This window comes from Pipistrellus kuhlii, unplaced genomic scaffold (assembly GCF_014108245.1).
Source record: "Pipistrellus kuhlii isolate mPipKuh1 unplaced genomic scaffold, mPipKuh1.p scaffold_m20_p_14, whole genome shotgun sequence".
Classification (NCBI taxonomy): Eukaryota; Metazoa; Chordata; class Mammalia; order Chiroptera; family Vespertilionidae; genus Pipistrellus; species Pipistrellus kuhlii.
In genome coordinates, this window is record NW_023425449.1 from 39,083,014 (window position 1) to 39,095,853 (window position 12,840).

Sequence of the window (12,840 nt, forward strand, 5' to 3'; positions counted from 1 at the left end):
TCTAAAAATCAATAAAAACAATTAAAAAAAAAAAAGGGCCAATGGAACAGCAAGGGCAAAACCCTGTCAGGTGGAAACAATGGTGTTGAGCATCAGGAGGCAGTGAATTGGTTCATGAGAGAGAGCAATGCATGTGGGAAACCCAGGGCCAAGGTCAAGCCCAGGCAAAACTGTGAAATAGAAAATGTTTCCAGTGGCTTCCTCCCCTTTCTTTTCTCTAGACATCATCGCCTCCTCTACAGGTACTTCTCTGGCCTCATCACACCCTGAGTTCTTCCTCTTTCAAACTTTCAGAAAAGGATCTGATAGTTCATACATACCCATCCCCTCAGAAAAAAATTCCACAAAACAAGCAAGCAAACAAACAAACAAACAAACAAAAAAAGCACACAATAAGGCTAAAAAGCTCCTACAGAGATTTACATTTAAATGATAATGATTTGATTATGAGATTTAATGCCTCAGCTGTTGGGGTGTTGGAGTAGTTTATTGGTGGGGAAGTGTATTAATTTCCTATGGCTGCCGTAACACATTGCTGCAAATCTAGTGACTTAAAATGACCCAAATTTCTTACCTTCGAGTTCTGGAGATCAGAAATCCAAAATGAGTTGGCAGAGCCGTGATCCTTTGTGAGTCTCTGGGGGCAAATCTCGTTCTTTTTCCAGCTCCAAGAAACTGCCCACATGCCTTGCCTTGTGGCCCAAAGTCACTCTGGCCTCTGTGTCATTGTCACATCTCCGTCTCTGACTCTGGCCCCCCAGCCTCCCTTTCATAAGGACTCAGTGGTTACATTGAACCCACTCAGATAATCTAGGACCGTGGTCGGCAAACCGCAGCTCGCGAGCCACATGCGGCTCTTTGGCGCCTTGAGTGTGGCTCTTCCACAAAATACCACGGCCTGGGCGAGACTATTTTGAAGAAGTGGCGTTAGAAGAAGTTGAAGTTTAAAAAATTTGGCTCTCAAAAGAAATTTTAATCGCTGTACTGTTGATATTTGGCTCTGTTGACTAATGTCTTTGCTGACCACTGAACTAGCATAATCTCCCCATCTTAAAATCCTTAATTTAATCACATCTGAAATGTTTCCTTTGCCATGTGTTGGAACATAGTCTTGGCGTATAGGCATTGAGACATGGACATCTTGCGGGGGGGGGGGGGGGGGTTGTTATTCTATATAACACACAAAACAATCAGTATTCTGGAATCTGTGAAATCAGATCACCAGAAAGCTCCCTATAGTCAGGTTGTTTCTGCTCACTGTTTCTGTTGGAATTTCAGGAATGAAACAGTGCTGTAGTCTGTCCCAAGGGCAGCCTGCCCATTTGGGTAACTTTCCTTAGTCTGCGTTGGTCAAGTCAGATAAGATTGAATCTCGTTGCCCTTGAAGTTTTGAACACAGCGTTCACCCACAAGGCTCGTTTGCATGGCAGCTGCTGGGAAAGGGGCTCCCACACTCTGCAGCTTCTGACCCCTCTGGAAGTTGGAAAGGAAAGGGCAAATGAAGCAGAAATAGCCGGGGCCTGAGTCCGGGACCTAAAAGGATATTCATTACTGTTTACCAACGATCAGTTGTTTGTGCTTCCCGCTGTTTGAGGGAGCAGTCCTGTCCTGACCCCTGTAGGTTGACCTGTTGTCTCTCTGAACTGCTTTGTTTTCTCAAAGACAGGTCACCTTGGGGGGAACGAGGCAGATCAGCACTTTAATGAGCTCCCTGGTCTTCGTAAGCTAAACTCTGTCACCAGATTCTACTCCGAGGGGTTGTCATTTGAATTCTTCCCACACCTAGCTTTGACCCATTACCATTTCCTTCTTCAAATTCTGCCTCTCTCGGCTAAGTTAGAGTCTTCCTATTTTCATTCTTTCTATTGTAACTACGAAGTCAGGATCTTTTCTTTTTCAAGGTCTGTGTCTTACGGCTTCCGCTGGAGTTCATCTCCACCATGTCCCATCTACGTTTGTAGTTCTTGATGTGTCTACACTATCTTCAATATTTGTTGATTAAAAAAAGGTGAATGTAGCAGATGTTTGTCTGTTTAACTGTTATAATTAGCTAAAAATCGTTGTTTAATAATGATGTTGACTTTCATTTTTGTTGTTACTTACATTGCATTAAATCAAAGTTAGTCTTCAGAAGAATACGGGTTCTATACTTAGAAGTATTAAACATGATCTTTGAGGGAGTCTTGTGTTGTTGACTTCAAGTGAACATTGTCTGAACTGGAACCAGAGGCAGGGCAGTTCAGGGAGAGCCTGGCTGGAGGAATTAAAAGAACGGCTCTGCCATCAGGCAGCTTTGGGTTTCGGCTTGGCTCTGTCACTACCACCTGTGTGATCTCACCAGCATGTTGGGCTGCCCTGCCAAGCTGTTTCTTCCTCGGTTAAATCGGAATAGGAGTAGCGCTATTCCTTCCTAAGGCTGTGAGGAACACCAACCTATTGCAAGTCAAGGGCTTTATACATAGCAGAGAGGAAATCAATATTTGTTGAATAAACGCCTCATGGTCAGAGTTCTTTTAACTTTAGCTATGATGACGAAGGTCTGTAAACACAGCATTCAAAGCACTTCATGGTGGGCCCTTATAGTTGGACTAGGGGCCCAGTGCACAAATTCGTGCACCTTGAAAGGAACTGTGGGCTGCAAGGCTGCTGTGGGCACAGGGGTGAGTCTTGGCTCATCCTCTGAGCCCCTGCCCAGCCTCTCCCTCCATGGCCCCCGGTCCCCTGTCTGCTGGCAGCTCTGCTCCCAATACCGCCACTCCCACTCTCTGATGGTGCTGACCCCGCTCGCACCTGCTGACGGTGTGAAGCAACTGGGGCTGGTGCCGGCAGTGGATGCAAGCAATGGTTGGGACTGCAGTGCGCAGGAGTAAAGAATTTTCAGTAACCACCAGAGGCTTGCCCCAATGACAGCAACCAGCACTCTGCCTCGATCTGGCGTCCCCACTCACCTGCTCCACCATCCCATCGGGGCCGACACCCAGTATATCCCCTGCTCTGCTGCCTGCTGCCAACACCCATGATGTTCCACTGTGTCCCCAGTGGTCGGCGCACATCATAGTATAGTGACTGGTTGTTCTGTTGTTCTGCTGTTCGGTCTATTTACATATTAGCCTTTTATTATATAGGATAACCTCAGACCAATACACCTATGCAAGGTATATTTGCATATTAGCCTTTTATTATATAGGATAACCTCAGACCAATACACCTATGCAAGGTATATTTGCATATTAGCCTTTTATTATATAGGATAACCTCAGACCAATACACCTATGCAAGGTATATTTACATATTAGCCTTTTATTATATAGGATAACCTCAGACCAATACATCTATTGTATACAAGGGGAGTGTGGACTACATTTGTTTCAACCGATCAGACACGAGTCAGACTGGTCAGCTGCTGAGATGTGGACTAGGTATCTTATAAAAATTCCTGAGCATACAAGTGTCCACATATAAAAAACAACAATATTGTTTAAAACTGAAAAATAGTTACAAAAATACTGAGCTTGTCTCTCGTTGTTGCTGGTAACAATGCTGTTTGCTAAGCCAGTGTAACAAATTCTGGAAGAAATGGTTTCCACGCATCTCTCTAGAACTGAAACTAAGCGATAGTCTGGATTTCTGCCTTTACTAAGTGACTCTGGAGGCATCTGTATGGAGAGAGCAGAAGAAAGCAGTAACCAAGAGACTGCCTGCAAGGGTCTTTATCTCCCGGGTCCCCTTTGTGCCGCCCTCACTTACCAGCACCAGCTTGTTTAAATTCTCAGCTCCCTGGATCTCTCTACATTGCCAGAATTTGGATCTTTGTTTGAAGCAGGTCCCAAAGTTTCTCTTCCATAAGATTCAGCTCCTGCCTGGGAGGGATGAAAGGTCACCAGACCTTTGCTCTGCTACTTCCCAGCTTCTCACTAAAATTGTGGGTCAAGCTCTGACTTAGGAACTCACAAGGTGGCGGTGCCCAGAGGTCCAGGCCTGGGGCTGGCTTGGAGAAGACCTCTGGGGGCTCCCTGCTCTTGCCCTATTTTAAACCAGCCATGGCCCCTTCTCAAATCTCTCCTGAAATCGCCGGTTCTTGGGCCACCTGGGTTCGCATTTGGGGGCAAGTGGGTCACCCAACAGCGGCAGCGCCAACCCATGCGCCTATTTGGGTTCATCCGGAGAGTGACTGCGGGAGGTGAAGGGCCTGGGCAGGGGCACAGGTGCCCGGGCACCCCTGGACCTCACCTCGAAGCCCCGCCCCGCAGTGCAGGGGGCGGGGCCTGAGGCCAGCCTGGAGCCCCGCCCCTTCGGCCTCGCGCCAGCGGCCGGAAGTGACGCACGCCCACAGCCATTTCCGGCGGGCGAAACTAGGAAGAAACTTGAAGCTGCCAAGGTTTCCCCGTGCCCGTCCCCCCGCTGCTGCTCCCGTGCCCCTTGGCCCCGGCCGCGCCGCCGAGCCGTCGGGAGCCCTGGCCATGGGGCTGAGCCGGCCGTCGGCCGTGTGAGCGCGGGCTCCCCGGACAGGCCGAGGGCGGGAGGCGGGAGGCGGGAGGCGTCGTGCCAGCCGCGGGCCGGGGCGCCCCCGCCGGCCGGGGCTCGGGGCACCATGAACATAGACGTGGAGTTCCACATCCGACACAACTACCCCTGGAGCAAGTTGCCGGCCAACGTGAGGCAGGTACGGCCGCCCGCGGGGGCCGGGCCCCGCCGCGCCGTCACACGCTCGCTGCGCCCGCCCGCGGGGCCGGGGCTGGCGGCGCCCGGCTGACTCCCGCCCGTCCCCCCGCCGGGGTCTGGGGAAACCCCAGGGGCCCTGGGATGAGGCGGGGACGGCTCGGGGGCCGCCGAGGCAGCCAGGCCGAGGCTGAAAGGTGTGGGATGGGATGGGATCGCACCCTGGGCTCGCCTGGCGCTGGTGCTGGGAGCCTCCACTTACCTAAGCATCGGGCGAGGCGCCCGCGAAACAGATTGAAAACACTGACCTCCGGAGCTTTAGGGCGCGGGAAAGGGACGGGAAGCCAGCGAATACCTTACAGGAGACAGCAACTCTGACCTACCTGTGTGTTTATATAAACATATTCCCGGAGGAGGAAGAGAGACATGGTCCAGGGAGTGTCGCGAGGATGTGTACCGGGGGCCTCAAAGGAGGAGTAAAGGCGGGAATAAAGGTTTTCCAGGGAGCGGGCAGGTCGTTTCCGAAGGACGAGTGAAAGCGTGTTTGGAGAGAAGCGGTTGACCTCCTGTCACGGGTGTTGGAGGCGCAGATAGGGATCTGGGTCTTCTGTGTGCGTGGGGTTGGTAGCAGGTGAGCTGAAGAAGCAGTCAGAGCCAGATTTTGAAGGGACTTTCTACCTTTTTTTTGTTTGACTTTATCCTCATGAACAAGATGGGTTTATAAGAGACGTTTCAACAAGAGAGGTTTTGAGAGTTAAATCTCAAATGCTTGAGGTTAATTTTTAGTCGGTTGTTTAATGTATTTATTGAACACCTACTGCATGCCATGACCTGTTGAAGACAGAGCCTGCTTCATGGAGCTTGCATTTTAGTAAAAAAAGGTCGTAGGTGAATAGACATAGAACATGGCAGGTGGTGTAAAATCATACGAAGGTAGCGTACGTGCTATAGACGAGCCACTGTTTCTCCGATCATAGATGGGCCTTCCACTGGGCTGAGAGTGAAGTTCTGTTTCCATTGGTGCTGGGCAGTCCCACTGGACAATTCGGGAGAGGGGTGGCGATTGTGTAAGGATTATTACTCTGCCTCCTCTCCCAGCTTGGAGACTTAGTTCTAGGAAGTGAATAATTTAAGGTTTGGATATCCATCGTGTGGCAGAGAAAATAGTTTCACTTCAAGATTTCAAGAAAGTAGAAAAGTGGAAGGATACATTTAGGGAACTCAGAAGTCTTGGTTGTCAGTGGCCGCCCTGGTAGTACTTAGCTTGACCTGGAAAAAGAAAGGTCTAATCTGAGGGAATAAGTTTCTCCTGTGAAGAGTGAGTGAAGGGTTTTGTGGCATATCGGAAGAACCAACAGTCCTTTCCTTTGTTTCCAATTTTTTCCTCCGCTCTTTCTCGCACAAAAATAAATGTAGTATAATGGAAGGTTATGTCCAACGTGAGTAACTGGCCTTAATTAATATTGGTAAAAACATTTCTAAACCTTAAGCATGACTATTAAAAGTAATTTCAGAACACTGTTAAAATTAGGTACAAATGTGATATTAAATTTGAAAACTTTTTTGGTAAGAGCACTGAAGAGAAAAGCTGTTTAGCTTAGGATAAGTTCCACTTGCAGAAGGCATTGCAAATCCCGCCTGAACAGGGACACCGGTGTTCGTTGCAGAGTTTCCCTAGGCCGGCTCCCCCCGGATGGCTGCATCAGCTTTCTCTCTCTGTGTCTTGCTCTCAGGTTGGGACCCTCCCAGCCATTCTTCACACTACACTGGAGTGAGCTTTCTAAAACACAGCCCCAATTCTCCCACTGCTCGCCTCCTGGAGACTTACTGGTAGCTTCTTGGTAAATCTGATACTAACTCCTCCAGGAAGGGGTCGCTGACCGAAATCTGGATCAGTTGACCCTCAGATCAGTCACCACGGCACTGTATTTCTCCACTCCGAGAGCACTTAGCCCACTATAGAGCATTTCCTCATTTCGATACTTGTTTTGCTTTGGTATTTTTAGCACCTATGTGTATTTAGGTTTTAGTAAATATTTTTGGAGTGAATGAATGATGGCATTAGCCTGAGATCTTTCCCCAGGAGTTGAATTAAAGCTCAGGCAACTTAAAAGTAGGGGGCGGGGTGGGGGGGGGAGGTATTCCTTGTGGAAAGGATTTGGATTTGGCATTAGAGAAATACTAAGTACTTTGATAAAGTTTCCAGCAACTTCTGATAAGTTTAATTTGAAAATGACTCATTTTCCGGTTCTGAAAGCTGGAGGAAAGGGATTCAGATTGTTAAAAAATTGTTTATTTCAAACTATTGTTTCAAAAAGGTTGTTTTATATGGATGAGCTGAAATATTTTTATGGGTTATGGGTCATACTAGACTTGAAAAAAAAAACATAAAAAGTTGTGGATAGGGCCATTATTTCAGGATTTGAAAAGTAAGTTTACCAGTATCTTGTATTCATTGTTCAAACCAATTCATAGTTATTTTATTTTAAATCTTATGATGAGGTTCTGTATAATCCCAAAAGGGTCAATTAAAAAAAAATTGTACTTATTTTTTTTTTTTTTGAGTTGCACATTGAGGTGGGGTTTGTAGGAACATCTGATGGTGGGTATGTTATGGCCAGTGCCTCTGTTGTGCCTTCATCTGTTAGGGTCCTTTTCTATGCAGCCCAACTCCATAGTATTTCTGCAGGGTCAGCGCTCTCTGAGAGTAAAATGAGCTTTCTTTAGTTGCCTCCTGTAGTGGCAACAGTGTTTTAAAATGTGAGTGATGGGAAATTTGGGGTAGGAGTAGGAGAGAAGCCAAAGAATCTTTATGCACAAAGCAGTTATATTTTATGTAGTGGGCAGTGAAGAGGAAAATCAACTGTGAATGTATTTCTCAGGTATGTGTGTGCACACACATGAATTGATCAGGACCAGTCATTAATGCCTAGTTCAAAGTCTTAGATGTTTAATAGATGTTGCACTTTCTAATTAGCTTATAAATAATGGACCCTTATATTTTATATGAGTGGCTTGAGTTACACTTTTTCTTCTGGAGTTACATTATCAGCACATACATTCCGACAATAGAGTGAGTTGTGTTTTAAGCTGTGATAAATAATCTAGTTGCAGGAAGAAAGATTTTTAGTTTTCTCACATCACCTCTTTTTTCTGAAGATACTATCCACCAATAGTTCCAATTATTTGCCAGTTTATTAGATGTGAGTTTCATCTGTTTTATGAAGATTGACTTAAATGAAAGTATGTGTATGGATATTTACCTGGGCTTTTAAAAACCTGTGAGTAGGAAGTATAATAACTAAACCCTCTGATCTTTCTGTTGTTAGTTTCCTGAGATGTCTAATTTTATTTTATAGCACATCGGAAGGATTATACCTAATAATTAGAAGAGGTATAGCAATCACATATTGAATTAAATTTATGGTTACACATTGAATATGATTTGATTATAATCAGGCAAACATATTCTTAGCTTTCATGAGAACCAACTTTGAGCCTAAAATACTAAGTGCACAGCTGGAAAGAGTTTTTTGATCATTCCAATATACTGGAATTCTTAAAGTGTCTAAATGTTTTCTAATAAAATCATAAGAAAATGATGTTTTAAAGAAGTGATCTTAAATTTAGAGGTACATTTGAAAGTACATTCTCCAGAAATCTTAATAGTCATATCCCTCAGCTAAAAATATCAGAAAGGGTCTGTTGTCATTCTTAAATTTAAATAAATGTAGGTGCAAGAAACCATCCATCCATTCACCCAACGGTGTTAAATTGGGGACAGGCAGGTAAGGAAATCTTTATAAGTAGAATTTAGTGCTTTGTTAAGTGAAATTATGCTCTCAAACTGCTCTTTTATTTTATGTGAAATACTTCAGGTAATTTTCGTAAGTCCTTTTAGAATAGCAGACTTGAAATAAACACATTGAAAGTTTGCACTAAAACCATAGCAGAAATTTCGTAGTATAATATTTAAGAAAGTCTTTTATTCCATTCTGGAAAGTTTAATTCCAGATAAAGTTAGGGGACATTGTTTTAAAATCTTATGGGGAAAAAAGTACTATAGTTTAGAAGCTATTTTAAATCTATTTGACATTTTTTTAGAGTCTTGGAAATTCACAGAGGGAATATGAAAAGCAGGTTGTCCTGTACAGCATCCGCAATCAGTTACGATATAGAAATAACTTAGGTAAGTAGAGATATTTTTACATTGAGATGGAATTGACTGTTGCTGAATTATCATTTCATAAATCCTATATTTTCAATACATATTTTATAGTACTGAAATTATTCCATGTGCAGACTTTAAGAAACTATACTGACCCATTCCACCGAACAATTTGCAGTTTTCAGAGTATTGTTAGTTGATTTGTTTGACCTATAGAATATTAGTCTTGATTCAAATGCCCTCTTTTTACCTTAGGTAAGAAAACATGCCAGAACAGAAGTATATTAGTTGTAATAATTTTTTAATTTGAGTTTGTTTTTGTCTCTAAGTTTTCCAAATAATATAACTTTAATGAAAACTTCTATAATAATTGGAATACTTTTAAAACAGTTAGTTTTATGTTTTTATTTGTCAGGTTACTGATCAGTTTAATATATTGTCCTGCCAGTATTCCCTTCTAGGTATTCTTCTTATTTTAAATACAGTATTTCAGAGAGAGGTTTTCTTTTTAAACTCATTCCATGGAAGTCAGATGTCTTTTTACATTTAAATCACAAAAGCAACAAATAATTTTTAAAAATAGACTTCATTTTATAGAAGACTATCATTCAGTTTGGCTATCTTGTAAAGTGGCATAGTAAGGGTTTGCATAGATTATAGATTATGTTTTATACCTTTTTTGGGGAGATATTCCATGCTTACTTTCTTTACTTTTTGATTTGGTATTTATCTGTTCTATTATACATTTTATTTATATATATTGTGCATAGTACTTATATATTTCTTATGGTATAATGTTTCTTTGTTCCAACTTATTTTATTTATTTTCTTCCAGTTTATATACTTTTTAATTAATATTGATTTGTAAAGTATTTCTCATTGCATTTGTAATTATATGTAAGTATAAGACATGTGAAAAAACCAAGAATTTCCTTCTTTTCCTCAGTTAAACATGTCAAGAAAGATGAACGCAGATACTATGAGGAACTACTAAAGTACAGTCGAGACCATCTCATGCTGTACCCTTACCATTTATCAGATATTATGGTAAAGGGCCTGAGGATAACACCATTTTCATACTATACTGGGATTATGGAGGTGAGTTTACTGTTTATCTGTACCGTTAGGAATGGGATGGGACCACATGTCAGACACACTTTGCAGATGACCAGCTTTGCAGCTTTTGTGACATTGGACATTTTTTTCTGAGTTTATAGTGTAAGAAGATCTGATGGTTACAAGTTAACTGTTTTAGCCACACTTGTAGAAGAACAGTCAAACCTCACATCTCGAAAGTCTCCCATCTCAAACAATTCAGTTCTCGGCCAAGTTGTGACCAAGTTGTTCACAGAAAAAGGTCTCGATTGAACAAACTTTGGTTTTGGATGTGACAAACCTTTCATGATGTATCAGCGTGACAAAAAGCATCTCTCAGGCCACAAACAAAGGAGAGAATGCAAGTATGAGTCAGTTTACCATCAGTATCTCACGAAATTGTGCTGTGAATATTTTTGTGTTTTTGTTGCTAGCTAAATGAACAATTAGCACAATTTTAAAACATAAACAGACCATCAAGAGTGCTAAAGGTGTGAAAGAAACAATGATCACAGGCAATTGAAGAGGTAGAGAAGCTGTTGCTGACTTGGATAAATAAAAAGCAGTTAGCCAGGGACAGCGAGAGGCATGCGGCATACTGACCTCCGGAAAGGTGCCCTGGAAAGAGTGCTGACAGTGATTTGTGTAAGGCTCGGAGGGGTTGGTTTGATAACTTTAAGAAAGTGTTTGTTTATAAATTAAACAGTACATTAGGCATGTAGTGTATACTAGCAAGGTTGAAGTGGAATCATTTGGGGGTCTGGAATAAATTAATTCAATTTACTTTTTTAATGGGAAAAAATGATTCAATTTTTGAACAAATTGTATCTTGAACAGCCTTCTAGAACTAATTAAGTTCAAGAATCGAGGTTCCACTGTAGTTGTCATTATCAATATTTTCACAGTATGTATCTATTTTTATTTGTTCTTTTAAAAAAATGTATTTTTTTTTATTGATTCAGAGAGGAAAGGGAAGAGAGAGAGAGAGAGAGAGAGAGAGAAAGAGAAACATCAATGATGAGAGAGAATCATTGATTGGCAGCCTCCTACACAACCCCACTGAGGGCTGAGTCTGCAACCCTGGCATGTGCTCTTGACTGGAATTGAACCTGAGACCCTTCAGTCTGCAAGCCGACACTCTATCCACTGAGCCAAACAGCTAGGGCTGTTCTTTTTTATGCTATTAGGTCTAGTAATAATTAATGTGGTTTTCTAATACTTTTTAAAATCGAATTTATTTAAACAATACAACAAAATTTAATCAACAATATAGTTGCCGTTGTTTTCTACTACTTGTGCCCAACGCTCAGGAAACATTTTAATCCCTCTGTTGTAAAATTCTTGTGATTTTGATGCAAAAAATTCGGTCAATGCATTTTTGAGGCATTCTTCATTATTAAATTTTTTTCCAAGAAGAAAGTTTTGCAAAGAACGAAACAAATGGTAATCGGAAGGGGCAATATCAGGAGAATATGCAGGTTGAGGGAGAACTTCCCATTACAACTGGCGCAGTTTTTCAGCAGTGATTCTTGCAGTATGCGGTTGTGCGTTATCGTGGTGAAGAATTACGCCCTTCCGATTAATCAGCGCGGGTTCTTTTTCTCTTAAAGCTTGGGCTAACCTTTCCAATTGGGCACTATACACTGCACTTGTAATGGTTTGGTTAGATCACATGTGTCAAACACAAGGCCCGCGGGCCAAATCCGTCCCGCCAGGCCTTGCAATGTGGCCCGCACTGCGCTGTCATCACTGCACTCCGCTGTGTTCCATCACAATGACAGTTTATGACTGTTCAGTAAACCATTTGGCCCGCGATTTAGGCTGGATTTTAGATTTTGGCCCCTTCTCTGATGGAGTTTGACACCCCTAGGTTAGATGGTAAAAGTTCATAATGAAGAATTCCTTTAAAATTCCACCAAACACACAACATCACTTTTTTCGCATGCAAGTCAGGTTTTGGCGTGGGCTGCGGAGCCTCATTTTTGTCCAACCATTGAGGCCGCCTTTTCAAATTAACATACAGCACCCATTCTTCATCTCCGGTAACAATTTGCTCTAAAAACGGCAAACGGTTTTGACGAGAGAGGAGTGAACTGCAAATTGTGACTCTTTGATTACGGTTGTTGTTGGTCAACTCATGAGGATCCCATTTTCCAAACTTTTGGACTTTGCCAAGAGCACGCAATTGATTGGAAATTGTTTTTTGTGAACAATTTAAAGTTGTCGCAAGCTCTTGTTGGGTAATTTGAGGATTTTGCACCAAAAGAGCTTGAAGAGCTTCTTGATCAAAATTGGACACATGGCCTCGACCACTCTTGTCATCTAATGAAAAATTTCCCTCGCGAAATTTCTCAAACCAACGCTGGCATTTTCTGGCGCTAACTGCATCTTGACCAAGAGCACTACAGATGTTTTTTGCAGCCTCATTGCTTTTCTTCCTAATTGGAACTCGTAAAGCATGCAGTGCCGAATATGCTCTTCATCTGCCATCTTCTTAGCCCTAGTTTTGCAACAAAAACCAAACCAAACACAAACTTTTTCAAGCAAAACTTATTAATTGCACTTCACACGTTCTGTAGATACCACGTGTTTGAAGGTTATGTCAATACAAGTCAACGCCAAGCAAGAAAAACGAATGTTTAAAAACGACATTAATTATTACTAGACCCGATATTACTAGAGGCCTGGGGCCTGAAATTTATGCATGTGTAGGATCCCTAGGCTTGGCCGGCAATTAGGGCTGATCAGGGCCTTCGGCAGCTGTCCAGGGCCTTCATTCCTTGCTGCCCCCTGGTGGTCAGCGCACATCATACCGAGCTATAGAACTCCCCATCGAACTCCTGTAGGGACACTTTGCATATTAGTCTTTTATATATATATATAGGTAGATAACATTAATCAGGAATTTGTTAGCAAGA

General features: G+C 42.7%; 1 protein-coding gene across 2 annotated transcripts in view; it reads left to right on the forward strand.

Moving 5' to 3' along the window:
- Positions 1-4,323: 4,323 nt before the first annotated feature.
- The window catches only part of FAM91A1 (family with sequence similarity 91 member A1), a 44,239-nt gene continuing 35,722 nt past the window's right edge, over positions 4,324-12,840 (forward strand). The window contains exons 1-3 of one of the 2 annotated variants that reach the window (XM_045581507.1): positions 4,324-4,663; positions 8,764-8,848; positions 9,774-9,925. In XM_045581507.1, the coding sequence (XP_045437463.1) occupies positions 4,592-4,663; positions 8,764-8,848; positions 9,774-9,925 (309 nt within the window). In that variant the 5' untranslated portion in view covers positions 4,324-4,591. The remainder of the gene's footprint in view (positions 4,664-8,763; positions 8,849-9,773; positions 9,926-12,840) is intronic. The other variant, XM_036437212.2, reaches the window with a different exon arrangement.